The 16,125-nt window shown below is 56.3% G+C and overlaps 2 protein-coding genes across 3 annotated transcripts in view; one reads left to right on the forward strand and one right to left on the reverse strand.

Annotated features, from left to right (window-relative positions):
• Positions 1–16,125, reverse strand: part of SORCS2 (sortilin related VPS10 domain containing receptor 2) — a 579,194-nt gene that overhangs the window by 303,201 nt on the left and 259,868 nt on the right. The gene's annotated exons all lie outside the window — the stretch shown is intronic.
• On the forward strand, positions 6,878–11,467 carry PSAPL1 (prosaposin like 1). Its single transcript, XM_017853406.1, has 2 exons — positions 6,878–8,566; positions 8,597–11,467. The coding sequence occupies exon 1, from the start codon at positions 6,966–6,968 to the stop codon at positions 8,529–8,531; it is 1,566 nt and encodes a 521-aa protein (XP_017708895.1). The 5' UTR covers positions 6,878–6,965; the 3' UTR covers positions 8,532–8,566; positions 8,597–11,467.

Genomic DNA, 16,125 nt, shown 5'->3' on the forward strand with positions numbered 1-16,125 from the left:
AGGGTGACCTGGGCTTGGGGAGGAGGTGGAGGGTGATCTGGGCTGGGGGAGGAGGTAGATGGTGACCTGGGCTGGGGGAGGAGGTAGAGGGTGACCTGGGCTTGGGGAGGAGGTGGAGGGTGATCTGGGCTGGGGGAGGAGGTGGAGGGTGATCTGGGCTGGGGGAGGAGGTGGAGGGTGATCTGGGCTGGGGCAGGGGGTGGATGGTGATCTGGGCTGGGCAGCTCCCAGGCTCTACCCTTCCCTGGCTTCTCAAATCTCTGACTGGGAAGGGGCTGTGGCAAGGGCGCTTCCCTCTCCTGCCAGCCTGCACCTCCCCTGCATGAGTCAGGGCCTCCCACTCAGCCTCCAGCCACCCTCACCCAGCTCGTCAGGCTGCCCCCACTTGCTGCCCAGCTCTGCCAGGCAGGAGCAGGCCTCTGTGTGCAGTGCCTTTCCCACAACTGGTGCTCACCTGGAAGCAGCCCCGACCCTGGCCTCAGGCTGCCCCTCACCTGGGGTGTGACTCTTTCCAGCTTTCACAAAGGCGGTATTTGGGAAATGTCACCTCCACCTTCCCAGAAGCAGCCAACAACTCCGTCCAGCCTCACTCTTCACCTGCCCTCCGACCCTCCCCTCCACCTACATCCACCCCGTGCCACATCCCTGCTACTAATTAGCAGCTCATGCCCACATTGGGGCCTTGTCCCCCTCCGGGGGTGCTTTCCCCTGGGTACCCACTTAATCCCTGTGCTGAGCTCACACCTGCTTCCCAGGGACCAATAGCGCCACCTCTCCCCAAATCTCCACCTTCCCCCATGGTCTCACCCCATGGAACTCCCTTCTGCCTGCCATTTGAGTGGTCACCTCATGTTCACTGGTTCATGGTCTGTCTCCCCACCCCAAAGAGCCACTCCTCATCTATCTTCATCCCCATTGAGCCCCTAGAGCCCAGCAGCCCCCACCCCGCAGCTCACAGCAGAGCTTGGAAAATGTTTGTGAAATGACCCGTGATTCCCACCTTCGAGGCCCCACGTGGCCGGGCAATGAAGCTGGGCCCCAGAGAGGGACAAGAGGGTCACCCAGGAGACTTGGGAAGGGCAGAGGGGAGGAGAGGAAGCATGGGAGTGGGCAGGGAGCAAGTGACAGCAGCTGGTGACCAGGTAGAGGGGATGGAGGGCAGGGAAGGTGGCGCTATCTGGGTCCCAAGTTCCACAGCAGGCTGGGTAAGCCTCACTGGGCTTCAGGAAAAGGAGGCAACTCCATTACCCTGCACCTCCTCATTCAGAGAGAGGAACAGTAGCACATGGCACTGTGTACACAGGGTAACCCTTCCCTTCTGCACGGCAGGACCACAAGGGCCAATGGTGAAATGGGGGTGAAAGGGCCAAAGCCTCAGAAATTGGAGGTAAGCATGTTGTTCCCATTCACGCTCTCCCTTGGTCAGCATCAAAGCCTCCCTTATTCTCTCTGAAAGATGCCTCTCCATGAAGCAAGCTGCAAGCAGGTTCTGTCCCCTCAGAACACTTATTTGGGGAGGGAGCCCCCTTCTTTGTTCCCTCCTTCCTGGCCCCAGGCTCCAGGTCAGGGTCTTACCCACAAGGCGGCCTCCTCCCACCCTCCCTAACTCCATTGCAGCAAGGCTCATCTTTACTTGGGGAGAAAATGCGAATACCTTGCATGTAGGTTTTTGAAACAAATGGGGTTTACAAAAAAAAAAAAAAAAATACAGCCAATGGTAGAATTTGTTAGAGTGTGGGTGAATGATGAATGTCTGTGATACCATTCTCTGCATTTTCTGAAGGGGTGAAATCAGAGCCACATGCAGCAACCAGCACCAGCAACACGAGTGGGTGACAGCAGCTGGTGTGGCCACTTTGGAGAAGTCCTGGGGAATCTGCTCAGCACACACCCACCTGCCCGCACAGGTGCACACCCTACAGAAACATTCTGCACACCATCCGACGTCACCAAGTTGTTCGGAGCAGCCATGTTTGAATAACCCCAAACTGGAAACCACCCCACGCCAGCTCGGGGTGGATAAACAGAGTGTGGGGAAGCCACACAATGAAGCACTGCCCAGCAAGGTGAAGGAACAGCCTACAGTCATGGGAACAACATGCCTGGATCTCATAACATCAAGCGAAAGAGGCAGGCACAGAGGACAACCTTTCCCTCCTGCTCAACTCCACCAATACGAGGTTCAAGAACAAGCAAAATTAATCTGTGGAAGAAAAGTGTTTGCTCTCATTGACGAGTAACTGGGAAGGAGCATGCGGGACCATTCTGCCCCTTGACAGGAGTGTGCGTTCTGCAGGTGTGTGAAGATGTGTGCATTTAGCTGTATGTGAAATGTATCTCAACAGAATAAAGAGAAATGTGTAGCAAGAAAGAGCTCTAGTTAGCAGGGTTTGCATTTTACAGTCGTGTTTCTAAAATGGCTTGGTTATATTCTAGGGTTCAGTAAGGGGTAAATAGGTTAAAGATCATGGGAGCCAAGCCTCTCACTGTTGGGCAGGGGAGTTACACCGCCCTGAGTGTTGGAAGTATCAGTGTGAACTCGTAGTCTTGTGAAGATGGATGGATGAATATGTTACACACACACGTGTGTGTGCACGTGTGTGTGTGTATATATATATTGTTTCTATGTCTGTGCATGTTTCTATATTTCTCCCTGTGCACACCGTCCCTCCCTCCTTCCTCTTTCACCCCATGTCAGGAAGAGGTAAGGTTTTCACTCAGAGGGCCTAAAAGGCATGACAGCACAGGAGCAATGAGCACATTTCATATCCAGATATTGGTTTCTAAACACCATGATCCCTGGAGAACAGGCTGATTCCAGGGCTGGTTCAAGGAATGCAAAAGATGAGTCTGGAATATGTCTTGTGTCAGAAAGTACAGAAGTGCCAAAGAATGATGCCTGAGGGGACTCCCATAGATCACATCTGGGACAATTTTGGCATCAAAAGCAATGAATGATATGAAAAAAGTATGTGCAAATATATACATGTGTAGGAACAGTTGGGTAGGTGGCTAGGTAGGTGGACAGGTGAGAGGAAAGGAGGGAGGGGTGGTGAGAACCTCGAAGCAAGTGGGACAGGTGTGTTGGGTTATAGTCTACTAAATAAACTAAAAAAAAATAAGAAAGTAAAAAATAATTCTGAGTCTTTTAAAAAAGAAAAAAGGAAAGAGGAAGGAAGGAAAAAGAGAGGCAGGGAGGGAGGGAGGAGAAGGGAACAGAAGGAAGGAGAGAGGAAGGGGAGATAAAGCTTTTTTATTCACAAAAGAATACAAACTAATTAATATAGAAGGAAGACAGGGCTAGAAAATGATAGGCAGGTGTTCAAATACATGCATAAACATTTCATGAGGAATAAGATCATTACATATTTTCAAGATGCCTTTCTAAATGTCGCTTATTAATTACAAGCAGGAAATAACTTTACAGAGAAGGAAACTGGTATATCTTCTCCAAGTGATCAAAGATCATGCATATTGATAAATCAACAATGCCTCCCCATACAATGGCATGACCTGGGTCTGGTCATGAGGAAAGCCCAGCCAGACTGGCAGGGAGGGACACTGTACAAAATAACCAGCTGGTTCCCCAGTGCTACAAAAGAAAACAAAGTTGCCATCAGCTCTCAATGGAAGGCCACTGAGGCACCATGACCAGGGTGGCTGGACTGGGGCTAGACCTGGGAAATCAATGCCACATGGTGCAGCACTAGGGCTGCTGGTAAAGCTGAACTGCACTGTGGGTTAAATTCTAGTATTGTATCCACACTACAGTTCTTTATTTTCATAAATGCACCCTGGTTATGAGAGAATGTCCTGGTCCTTAGGAAATAGGCATCAAAGTAACTGGGGTAAAGAGATACAATGTCTCCACCTACACTCAAAAGTTATACAAACAAATATGTGCAAATATATACGTGTGTGGACCGACAGGTAGGTGGCTAGATAGGTGGACAGACAGGTGAGAGGAAAGGAGGGAGGAGCAGTGAGAACCTCGAAGCAAGTGGGGCAGGTGCGTCTGGCAAAAGGTACTTGGGAGTGCCTTGCACCATTCTTGCAGCCATCTTTAAGTAATCCAGCATCATCCCCCCCAATCCATATTAAAAAAAAATGTGTTTGGTTTTGTCCCCACTTTCTGGCACAGAGTGCCAACCCTTGGAATTTGCTGAGTGACAGAAGTGTATTTTGTTATTCATAACGACCCCCTCTGACTACACCTGAGTTTATGCTAATGAGGTGACCTAGGGTGGGGTCCCTAGATGGCCTCTGATGGGGCTGGTCACCAGAAAGACCAAGCCACTCGAGGACTGGAATGTCCAGCCCCACCCCCTGGCCTCTGGGAAGGGGTGGGGGCTGCTGGAGATTAAACGCTGGAAAATCTCTTGGACAGTGAGGTTTGATGAGCTTCCTGGTTGGTGAACACATGGGGGCGTGAGGAGGGTGGCACACCCAGAGGGTGTGGCAGTCCTGTACCCCGGCCCCTAGTCCTTGCCTTGTGCATGGCCTCCTGAGTCATATCTTTCATGATAAATAAGAAATGTAAGCAAAGGGCCTCCTGAATTCTGTGAGCCACCCTACAGAGCTATCAAACCCGAGGAGGGGGTTGCAGGACCCCAATTTATAGCCACTTCATCCGAAGTACAGGTGCCAACCTTGGACCTGTGATTATAGCTTCTAAAGTGGGGGCTGAACCCTTAATCTGTGGGGCCTTTGCTAACTCCGGGTAGTTGGTGTCAGAACTGAAAGGAATTACAGGGCACCCAGTTGGCGTCTGTAAGAATCGGTCGTTGGTGTTGGAAAACACCCCACTCCCCTAAACAAAACAGACATGGAGCAATCGGAATTCCTCAAATGCTGCTGAGGGGAGTGGGAACGGGCACAACCACTTTGGAAAGCAATCCAGCAGTATCTGCTCAGCACACACACACTACGCATGCCCAATCCGTGCCACTCCCCGGTAATACCCAGCAGAGAAGGGAAGACACGTGTGCATCCAAGACATACACAGAAGCGTTCGGGGCAGCATTACTCCTGCTAGCTCCCCAGTGGAACTGGCCCAAAGGCCAATCAAGGGTAGAGTAGACAAATCCGCCGTAGTGGTGCACTGACCTAATTAATACACACCCAGGACCCAGTGGGGCATTCCACCTGCCCAGCGGAATTCTACCCAGAGACAAGAATGTGGGCTCTACAGATAAACACAGCAGCGTGGGTCAATCTTACAAAGACAATGCTGAGCCAAGAAGCCCTTCATTATCGGGGTGTTGTGCTGGGCTCAAGGGATGTCAGGATGAGGAGGACATTCTGGCCTCCTGGGTGGCACCCCCTCAGTGCAAGAGACCAAGGCAGCGCAATGGGGGCTGGGTCTGGAGGGACTCACAGGAAGTCTGGCATGCAGCTGTGTTCACGTCAAGGGGCAGGGCCTTCTGTCTGCTTCAGCCTGGTGCCCAAAGTCCTGGTGGGATGTGAGTGGGTGCCCTGGAAATGTCAGGTGATGGACTGAATGAATGGCAGGCCCACCATAAGCCCGTAGAAATGCATCAACACGCGCTTGGCTGAGTCAAGTCTAGATAAGGACACCCACGTACGTCTCCAGCCCCACCTGGGGTATGACCTGGAGGTGCTGGCCAGCGGCCATCCTGCAGCTAAGCACACCCAGACTCACCTGTTCCCTAAGACCGTCCCCTCCACTGGTCCCCAGCAACCAGAGTCCTTGGAAGTCACTGCAAGAACTCAGTAAATCCTATTTTCCGTCTTCTCTTCCTGACCCCTGCACCCAGCAGGAGGGCTGGCGGGAAGCACCCTGCACTACTGCATTCCTCATGAGTGGCTGCTGCAATTTCAGGCCAGGCTGCCTGACCCACATAACTGGGAAGTGTGTTCCTATGGAGCACTCAAGCCCAGGAAGCTGAGCTGAGGACACCCACATGGGGGGCCAGGGGAGCCCCTGCCACCAAACCTCTGGCCTGCCTACTCCTTGACTGTGTGGCAATTAGGCCAGAGGTGAGGCTGACTCCAGAATTCTCCATTTAATGAACAGGACCTGACACAAAGTGCCTGTGCGTGCTCACCCAGCTGACTCTCTCGCCTAAGAACTATTTTAAAAACTAAGGAAGAAGAAAAAGATAAGATAACAGATGACACAGAAATGCAACAAACACCTTTTGTGTGTGTGTGCCTTCAACAAACATTTAATCCACACCTACCACCGACCAGCCCACACTCAACCTTTGATTGACATTTCTAGAATGAAAACACCGGCTGGGCTCAGGACCTGGGTTTGCAAGTGGCTTTTGTGGCATGGCAGTGAGGTCCACAGCTCTCCCACTCCACAGGTGAAGACCTGAAGCTCAAAGAGACGAAATCCTCGAACAGCACAGCCAGTGGGTGCCACAGCCAGGGGCAGAACCCCAGCTGGGCACATGGCCTTGAGGCCACATTAGAAAACAGTGGCATCCAGGGGGTGGCCAGTCATTGGCATCACTCAATCTTCAGCAAATAGAAAGCAGAGGATCCCTTTCTGTACATCCCAGAATGGGGGCAGAGACTCCTCGAGAGCCTTCACATTCCAGGAGAGGACCCAGGCCACACAAACAAGTCAGGAGAGGACAGTGAGCCACAGGGAAGGGAACCCCAGGAACTACTGCAGCAGGGGGAGGCGGGGACGCAGCCCAGGAGCCAGGAGGGTCTCCTAGGAGCTGAGCTTCATTCACATATCAGCTAGGCTCAGAAAACTGGTAAGAGTTTGTCTTATCCAAGGGAAAAGAGAGGAGGGATAGTGTTCCGGGCACTGCAAGAGCAAAGGCCAAGAGGCCAGGGACCCCCAGGCACAGGGTGTGAGTCAGGCTGTGGGAGTGGCCAGGAGGTGGGGCCGCCCTTCTGTACCTCCTCTGGGGCCAGGCAGGAGAGCTGGGTTTATAGCAGCAGCCACTGCTGGGTGCTCTGGAGCCAGAGAGTCCCTGGGCAGCATGCTGTGTGCCCTGCTCCTCCTTCCCAGCCTCCTGGGGGCCACCATGGCCAGCCCCACCTCAGGCCCCCAGGAGTGTGCAAAGGGCTCCACGGTGTGGTGCCAGGATCTGCAGGCAGCTGCCAGGTGCGGGGCCGTGGGGTACTGCCAAGGGGCCGTATGGAACAAACCCACCGCGAAGTCTCCGCCCTGCGACCTATGCCAGGACATAGCAGCTGCCGCTGGCAATGGGCTGAACCCTGGCGCCACGGAGTCTGACATCCTGGCTCTGGTGATGAAGACCTGTGAGTGGCTCCCCAGCCAGGAGTCTTCAGCCGGATGCAAGTGGATGGTGGATGCCCACAGTTCAGCCATCCTGAGCATGCTCCACGGGGACCCGGACAGCGCCCCGGCACAGGTGTGCACAGCGCTCAGCCTCTGTGAGCCGCTGCAGAGGCACCTGGCCACCCTGGGGCCACTCTCCAAAGGGGACACCTCTGAGGCTGTGGCTCCATTCATGGCCAATGGGCCCCTTAGGTTCCACCCTCCCCAGGTGCCTGAAGGAGCTCTGTGCCAAGACTGTGTACGGCAGGTCTACCGACTCCAGGAGGCTGTCCGGTCCAACCTGACCTTGGCAGACTTGAACATCCAGGAGCAATGTGAGTCCTTGGGGCCTGGCCTGGCTGTCCTCTGCAAGAACTACCTCCGTCAGTTTTTTGTCCCTGCTGAGCAAGCACTGAGCCTTCTCCCCGCGCAGGAGCTCTGCAGGAAGGGAGGATTCTGTGAGGAGCTAGGGGCACCTGCCCGCTTGACTCAAGTAGTGGCCATGGACGGGGTCCCCTCCCTGGAGCTGGGGTTGCCAAGGAAACAGAGTGAGATGCAGATGAAGGCCGGCGTGTCCTGTGAGGTGTGCATGAGCGTGGTGCAGAAGCTGGATCACTGGCTCATGTCCAACAGCTCTGAGCTCATGATCACCCATGCCCTGGAGCGCGTGTGCTCGGTAATGCCTGCCTCTATCAGGAAGGAGTGCATCATCTTGGTGGACACCTACAGCCCCTCCTTGGTGCAGCTTGTGGCCAAAATCACCCCAGATAAGGTGTGCAAGTTCATCCGTCTGTGTGGCAACCGGAGGCGGTCCCGGGCACTTCCTGATGCCTATGCAGTCGTGCCGTCCCCAGAGTGGGACACGGAGAACCAGGGCAGCTTCTGCAATGGTTGCAAGAGGCTGCTCATGGTGTCCTCCCACAACCTGGAGAGCAAGAGCACCAAGCGAGACATCCTGATGGGCTTCAAGGGTGCCTGCAGCATCCTGCCACTGCCCTATATGATCCAGTGCAAGCACTTTGTCACCCAGTATGAGCCTGTGCTCATTGAGAGTCTCAAGGACATGGTGGACCCTGTGGCTGTGTGCAAGAAGGTGGGGGCCTGCCATGGGCCCAGGAGCCCACTGCTGGGCACTGACCAGTGTGCCCTGGGCCCAAGCTTCTGGTGCAGAAGCCAGGAGGCCGCCAAGTTGTGCAACACTGTGCAACACTGCCAGAAGCACGTATGGAAAGAGACGCCCCTCCACGCCGGGGAACACGCATGACCGTGGCCTCCAGAGACCCAGAGCCTGCTAGCCAGGCCCCAGGAGGTTCCTGTACCCCACAGGAGCCCCATGAGGTGGGTGCTTTCCCATCCCCATCTCACCAATGAAAAACTGAGGCTCTGAGGAGGAAGGCTGGGAAGGAGCAGAGTTGAAGCTCAAAGCCAGGTATTCCTGATCCCGAAGGCCTCTCTCTTTAACAACTGTGCTGCCTCGAAAGCATCTTTACTGGACCAGAGCAAACTCATGTGCCCTGTTCCTCGACCCAGCCAAGGCTGCCCCTTCATCTCCAAGGCTGTGATGTTGCCGGTGGTTCCATGAGAGCCTGCCCATGGCCTCGGGTGCCCCTTTACCTTCTGCTGGATGGACGTCCAGCTGTGAGCCAGGTTGGGGTCATGGCCGGGGTGAGCAAAGGCAGAGGCAGATGGAGGCATGGAGGGCCCGTCACTAGTGGGGTCGTTACCTCTTGTCAACAGCTGGGGGTGGCTCAGGCCAGAGCTTCTCAACCTGGAGTCCCTGGGGATGACTGCCAAAGGTGTGTGTGAGAGACACGTGTCCCTGGACTTTTCTTGGGGGAGGTCTGGGACTTTGGCCACATTCTCCAAGGGCTGCTGGGCTTCGGAGCAGTCTTCCCCATGTCTCAGCCACCACAGGGCCCCTCTCTCTCCTTGTACCCCAGACCCTCCACTGCCCTGGTAATGAGCAGAAGGAAAATCTTGGGGTGTGCTCAAAATCAGGAGAGCAAAACATGCCAGGCAAAAGCCTCCAGGAAAAGCCGGAGGAGTCTGGGTTGACCACCGGGGTGTGGAGCAGCAAGGGCAAAGACAGTGATCATGGCCCGCCAGCTGTCTGAGCCTCGGTTTTCTAATCTGTAGAATGGGGATGATCATACCTGCCTCACAAGAATGTTGAGACAATTCACAGAAATGTTCTGGAGCCCCTTCCCCCCGTGACTGGCATTCATGAGTCTGCTGGGACCAGAAAACCCATCTCAGGGGGCCAGCGGGGCACCCAGGAGAGTCTGGCTGTGCAAGTGCTGTATAAACCACAAGCATTCTCCAAATGCTGTGTGCTGCGTTTTTATTCTCAGGGAAGGCGCAGGTCCCAGAGCTGCTACAACAGCCCCCACTTCGCCCTGGTGCCTCCACCTCACCCTGGTGCCCTCTCTGGCAGAAAGCCTCTGGGGGCTTCCAGATGGGTTCAAGTGCTCCTGTGGTTTCTGCTCCTGCTGTGTGGCTCCAGGGGAGTCCCTGGGCATGAGCCTGCCATGTCCTTGCAGCTGGCCCAGCACCCACGCACAGCAGGTGCTCACACATCTGGGAGCCGCACACATGAGTCCCGGGGGAGGAAGCTGGCATTTCACCTGAGGCCCATGGATTAATTCTCCTCTTGAGCAAGAGGTACGCCAGGCCTGGATGGACAGGATGTGAGCGGGTACTGTTTTCCAAGAGGCTACACCCGAGCTCTTAAGTAAACGTCCCAGGCCTGGGCCACCGCCCCAGGAACACAGGCACACTTGGCCTGAGATTCTGGGTGCCTCAAAAGTGGCCCCTGTCGGCTAAGCAGGCCTGGGCCCACTGGGCAGTCCCACAGAAGATGAGGCCAGCTAGGGGTGGCGGTCATGCCTGGCCACCGGATGGGCCATGGGAAGGCAGATGTGCACCAGACTCTAAAACAGAGGGCCTGAAGGTGTGGGCCTCAGTATCTGCCTCTTCCCCTGAGACCACCCGCCCTCTCCAGGAGCAGTCCCAGAGACTCTTGGTCTGCCTGCCGGTCGGTGTCCCAGCCGGACACACCCTCTGGGACAGGATGGAGCCACAGGCCCTCCTCTGGCTTGGCTGTGAGTTGGGAGGATGTGTGTGACATGACCTGAAATCCCCCAACAGGTCACCCGGGAGAGGCCGGGAGAGGGCAAGTGCTACACCTGCCAGGTGGCCCAGCTCAGCGCACCTGCCCCCACCCCAGAGCTACCTACGGCGGGTGGTCAGGGTGAGCTGTCTCCACGCCCTCTTCCCCACCCACCCTCCAGGCCCGGGTACCAGCTCCTCCCACAGACCCACTGACCAAATGCGTCCCCACTAGATGGCTGCCCATGATGAACCGAGCTCACTGGCCATGACCCCACAGACCCAGCTGCACACCCGGGTCATGAGCATGGCCCTGCCCCAGCCCCACAGGGGCCCTCTGACCCCTCCACTCACTCATCCGCCACCAAAGTGGCAGGGTCCCAGTCACCTCCATCCCTTGTGCCCGGCACCAAGCCCAGAACACAGGAGGTGCTCTGCAAGGGTCTGTGCCGGGTGGCTGCCTTGGGGGCTAAAGGCAGAGAGGCAAGAGGAGCAAGGGACGGGCCCACTGGTGCTGATGGCAGCACCGCCATTCAGCACTGAGACTGAGGCTTAAGAAGTCCATCCAAATGACTCCATAGCCACTGCGTTCAGACTGGAAAAGGTTTTTCAGGAGAAGGCCCTGTAACTGCCCGGCTGTGGGAGAGGAGATGCCAGCCCAGGAGAAGAGCAGCTAGCCCTACTGGGCCTAGAAGTTTGGAAGACCCACCCCAACAAGGATGGGAAATCAAGACAGATGTTGAGCATGGATCTCCCAGAGGCGGTGACTGCGCCGCGCAGAGGAGCGTCTCTGCCTGGGAGGAGGGAGAGGGCTCCCGCCGGGCTGCCAGAGCTGGGCAGGTACCCGTGCCTTCAGCCAGACACATGCCAGGCATTCTCCAGATGCCATCATGAGGCAGAGACCTGGGATGCCCCAGAACACCTACAGATGCTGCCCCCTCGTGCTTTCTCAGCCACACCAGGGTGCAGAGGGGCTGGGGCAGCCGGGAAAAGGGTTTGGTGGTCCGGAGGGGTTTTTCTGTTTTTGGCTTGGGGCTTTTCTTAGAAGTGATGTGTTGCTAGAAACTTCAACCCAGATACAAATACACCCAATGACGTTCTCTCTCTCTCTCTCTCTTTTTTTTTTTTTTTTGGTGAATAATGTATACAAACTCAGGGCTCTCCTGGAAAGCATGGAAGAGCAGTCCGTGGGCACAGCCACCTTCAATGTGGGAACGGTGAGCCCTGAGCCCAGAAGGGGTACATCAGGGACAGCCCATGCTGTCCACGCTCCCTCCCCCACTTTCACCTCCTGGGATGAACTTTAAATCTTATTCCTTACAACGAGAAGCGGGCCTGGAAAAGCTTCCCCAGCACACCTGAGTGCCATGCACCACAGGGCCCAAGACAGTGGCCCCTGTGCACCGGACGGGGGTTGCCAGCCTGCCGGGCATGGCTCCAGGAGCTGTGCTGGCTTCACTCATGCTCCCTCACCCCACAGCCACCGTGAGACAGACTATTCTTATTCTATTCCTCAGCGGGTGGATGATGAAGCTGGAGAAGTAACTTGCCCAAGACCACACAGCCAGTAAGTGGAGGGAGCAGCAGGCTCAGGGCCTGTGTTCTCTGTCCTCATACCCGCGACACACAAGGCATCCATGTGTAAGTCCTGATCCCACCACTCTGTGGCCTTGGTCCAGAGTCCTCATCCCTAACCAGGGTGACCCCACCTCCCCGGGTTCCTCCGCAGGACTGAGGGTGCCCTGTGGAAGGGGCCTGCTGGGTGCCTGCACAGACGAAGGGTCTTTGCCAGGCACATCCTTCCACCACACCTCTGTCTTTTCTGTTTTTCCAGCTGGTCTCTTAAAATACGTTTTCGCTGTTACATTTTTGCAGATCTTTAAGTTACACTGTGATTTCCAGGTCTGGTAAGGCAGACTTACTTTCCCAGAGTACCGTAACCACTCCCTGCTGCTGTTTTCTTCATGTCTTCCTCACCAAATGCCCTTAGAGTGGAAGAGGCGATGGGACCTGGTAAATTAGTCAAATGCTGATGCCAAGGCCCTGAGCGTGCGCAGGGCTGCAGGGACGTCCAGCTGCTGTGAGCCCCCAGCCACGTCTCTGAGGAGCTGCGGTGGAATACAGCGGGACCTAGAAAGCTCATGCTCAACTCCAGCCATGCCGCAGGGGCCTCGTGATGTCACAAGGCACCTTCCCCAAGGCCCTAGGCAGGGGGTGTGCAGGCCCGACCTCATGCACACATGCACGCATGTGCCTCAATGTAGATGGTTCTGTGCCAGGTCCAAAGTCACCAACTCTGCCACCCCTGAACCAACTCTTGCATTCTCTTCTCCTCAATTTCCTCATCTGTGAAATGGTCACAGCAACCCCACGTGCCTATCCAACAGCATAGTTACCAGGTTACAGTGACAACGAATCCTGCTAGTGGACACACCCTGTGAGCCAGCCACTTGACTCACTCAGACTGGTGAAGAGGTGCCTTCCTGGGGTCCAGGCTCCCATACCCCACCGCCCCACCACCCTCTCCTGTCTAGTCTCATCACAGCAGTGATCTTGACAAAATCTAAGTCCAGGCCAGCTCACAGCCTCCTCAACTCTCAGTAAAAGCAGATACAAGCTGAGGCCCTTACCAACCCTGCGGCACTGTCGGCCGGGTGGACCCCACCCGGGCGCAGCCCAGCCCCTCCCCTTGCTCCTTCCTTTCCAGCCACCCCGGCCTCACATACCCCTCAGGCTCACCCCAGGGCCTTTGCTTGGCCCTAGACATGCGTCTCTCAGTCCCTCCTGCGGTTCAGGCCTTCCCTGCAGAACTCTGCCCAGCATCACCTCCGGCCCCCACCTGCTGTTCCCACCACTCCACACTTGTCTTAGTCTCTGCTGCCCTCACTGCCCTCGGCCCCAGAGCTGACTCTACTCGGCTATCTGGCTGTGGCCTGGCTTCCCTTGGAATGCAAGTTGCAGGAGGCAGGAGTTCACCTCAGTGGTCTCCGCCACAGTCCTGTCACCAAGACAGAGCCCGGCATAGAACACGCTCCATGAGCAGAGCAAGAGCGAATGAGCACTGATTCTCCTGGGACCACCTGTAGCCCTCTGGTCTGCCCTTTGTGCTGATGCTGCCCTGGGGTTGCATGTTTCTCAGAAGGCCTAGCCATGGCCATACCTTCTAGTTATATGATGCGGAACCCATATTTCAATAAATGAAGATGAATCCGTTCTGCTTGGTTCCAGCAGCCGCCCCAGGGACGCCGTGCAAAACAAGGCTGTCCTCCACGGCGCAGGCGAAGGCACGGGCAGATGGGCCCCACCCCAGGACCCACAGATGATGGCTGGATGGGGCCTGGGTGTGGAAACCCAGGGAGATGTGTATCCCCAGAAGAGCCCACACAGCAGACCCCAGGTGGGTGAGCCTATTCCCGTCCTCTGGCTGCATCTCAACCTCCATCCCTCCACCCTCAGGGGTGGTGATATGGTTCGGGTGCCTGCCCCCTCCAAAGCTCGTGTTGAAACGTGATTCCCAGTGTTGCAGTGGGGCCTGGTGAGGGGGTGTGGGATGTGGGGGTGGGGCCCTCAGGAATGGCTCTCCATGCCATCCCCTGGTGATGAATAAGTCCTCCCTCAGTTCACGTGAGATCTGCCTCCCACTCTCTTGCCCCCTCTCTCCATATGACACTCCTGCTCCCTCGTTACCTTCCGCCATGACTAGAAGCTTCCCAAGGTTCACACGAGGCAGACCCCAAATCCCCACCTCCTGGGGTGTCCTGCATAACCAGTGAGACCCAGACTCGGGTGTTTCCTTATAGCACCCAAGAATGCACTAACACAGATGGTCAGCCGCCACAGGCAGGAGGAGGCTCGCTCCGAGTCCCAGGCGCACCCCAGCTCCTCGGCCCCTGCCACTGTCTCGTCCCGTCCCCATCAGGCGCTCTGGCCCATCCTCCCACTGCTGAAGCTCAGGAGTGAAGTCGGGGACAGGAGGCCCCCCTCTCTTTCCAAACCTCTGCAGCCCAGGGAGGGACGGAGCTCTTGCCCGAGGCCCCAGGCCCATGCTTAGATCACATTTAGGGTCTGGCTCCAAATAAAGGGATGGGGTAAAAACAGCCACGTTCAGCGACTCAAAGCCCCGCAAGAGCCCGAGTCCAGCCACACAAGACTTTGCTCTTCTCCTACTGAGAGGCCCCCTAGATCACCCTCCATGCACCCACAGTAGATATGCTGCCATTAATGCTACCTGGGAGCTCCGGCTGCGCCAGGTTTCTCCTCAGCACATCTAAACTCTCCAGATCCAGGCTGTCGCCCAAGCAGGCCGTGGCTGAGGGCAGGCGAGTGCTGGATGGAAGCAGCACACTTCCCCTGCACCCTTCACCACTGACCCCTTCCTTGGGGGGAGGGGCCCAGCCTCTATAGCTGCCCCCAGGAAGCCTGTCCCAGAGCCCCATCGCTCCAAAACACGTCCCCCACTGTTGTCCGGGTGCAGGCCCCGCTCGGCACAACTGGGCATTGCCGGAGCAGATGTGGATTCTGGGAGGCCAGACAGTAATGCAGAGCTTCACCGCCGGGGCGGGAGGGCCACGCCTCACCACTCGCTACCTATTGTGAGCCTGGGCCAGCCACTGACTGGCCCACAGCCTCAGGCATCCCATAAGGACAAACAGATGGTAAAGGTCCCCTTTCTTGTGGGTGTGTCCAGGGAGGAAATGAGGTGACCGCACTGAGCACACCCCAGGGCCCGGCACATACAAGACACCCAGTACATGTGCTATTTCCATAGAGGGCTAGCTGATGACATCAACCCTCCCTGAGCTTCCTACCGAGGAAGAATGCTGGAGGGTCTTGCTGTGTGGCTCAGGCTGGTCTCAAATTCCTGGCTTCAACCAATCCTCCTGCTTCAGCGTCCCGAAGTATTGGGATTACAAGTGTGAGCCACACCTGGCCTATGACACTTTGCAATATGGTTCTTAGTAATGGGCCCCTAGGAGCCACCCTCAGCAGGCCAGTGTGTGCTGGGAAGGCCTCTTCAAGATCTGCACGGTCTTCCTGGCCTGCAAAGCCAGCAAAGCCGTCCTGGGGCCTCCCCTGGCTCACAGCTACCAGCCCCGGGATCTGATGGGTCACTCATTGAGGTTGGGAAAAAATGTCTCAGGAACAGCAGACCCAGGGTTTTCCCCCCCGAGGTAAAACACAGGCCTTGGCCCACAACTTCCGCCCTCCCCACCTTCTCCTCTGGGTCCACAGCCACAGGGCAGCCTTGTGAGTACATCTGTTTCTGGAGCACATACGCTGATGAACAGCAAGCGATGGAGAATGAAAACCACAACACCTTCCACACCTCCTGCACCCCAAGGGAGAAGACCCAGGGGCTGGCCCTCCCAAGACCTGTGCTCCAGGTCTAACTCCCCAAGACTGGATCATGATGCCTTCGTGCCTCAGTTTCCCTTCTGTAACCAGAAGAGGCTGGACTAGATTGGGGCACAAGCTCAAAGAGTCCCAGGGCCCGGAAGTGTGGACGAGGCAGAGCCTAGGCCCCATCCGGTGGGCCTTCACTGCCTCAGGGGGACTTCAAGGCCCCACAAGAATGCTGGCCTGCTGCCGCCCCTTCCTCGTTTCTCTAGTGAGGTAGGGACCCCAGGCTGCTCATGTGAGAACTCGCAATTGCTAAACGCTGACAGCTTGGTCCACTGCGGGCTGGGCCAAACCAAACCCACCGGAAGACTCAGCTGGGCCCTCTGCAGGCCTTGAATTTCCTGCTGTAA

This window comes from Rhinopithecus bieti, unplaced genomic scaffold (assembly GCF_001698545.2).
Source record: "Rhinopithecus bieti isolate Rb0 unplaced genomic scaffold, ASM169854v2 scaffold_35903, whole genome shotgun sequence".
Taxonomy (NCBI): domain Eukaryota; kingdom Metazoa; phylum Chordata; class Mammalia; order Primates; family Cercopithecidae; genus Rhinopithecus; species Rhinopithecus bieti.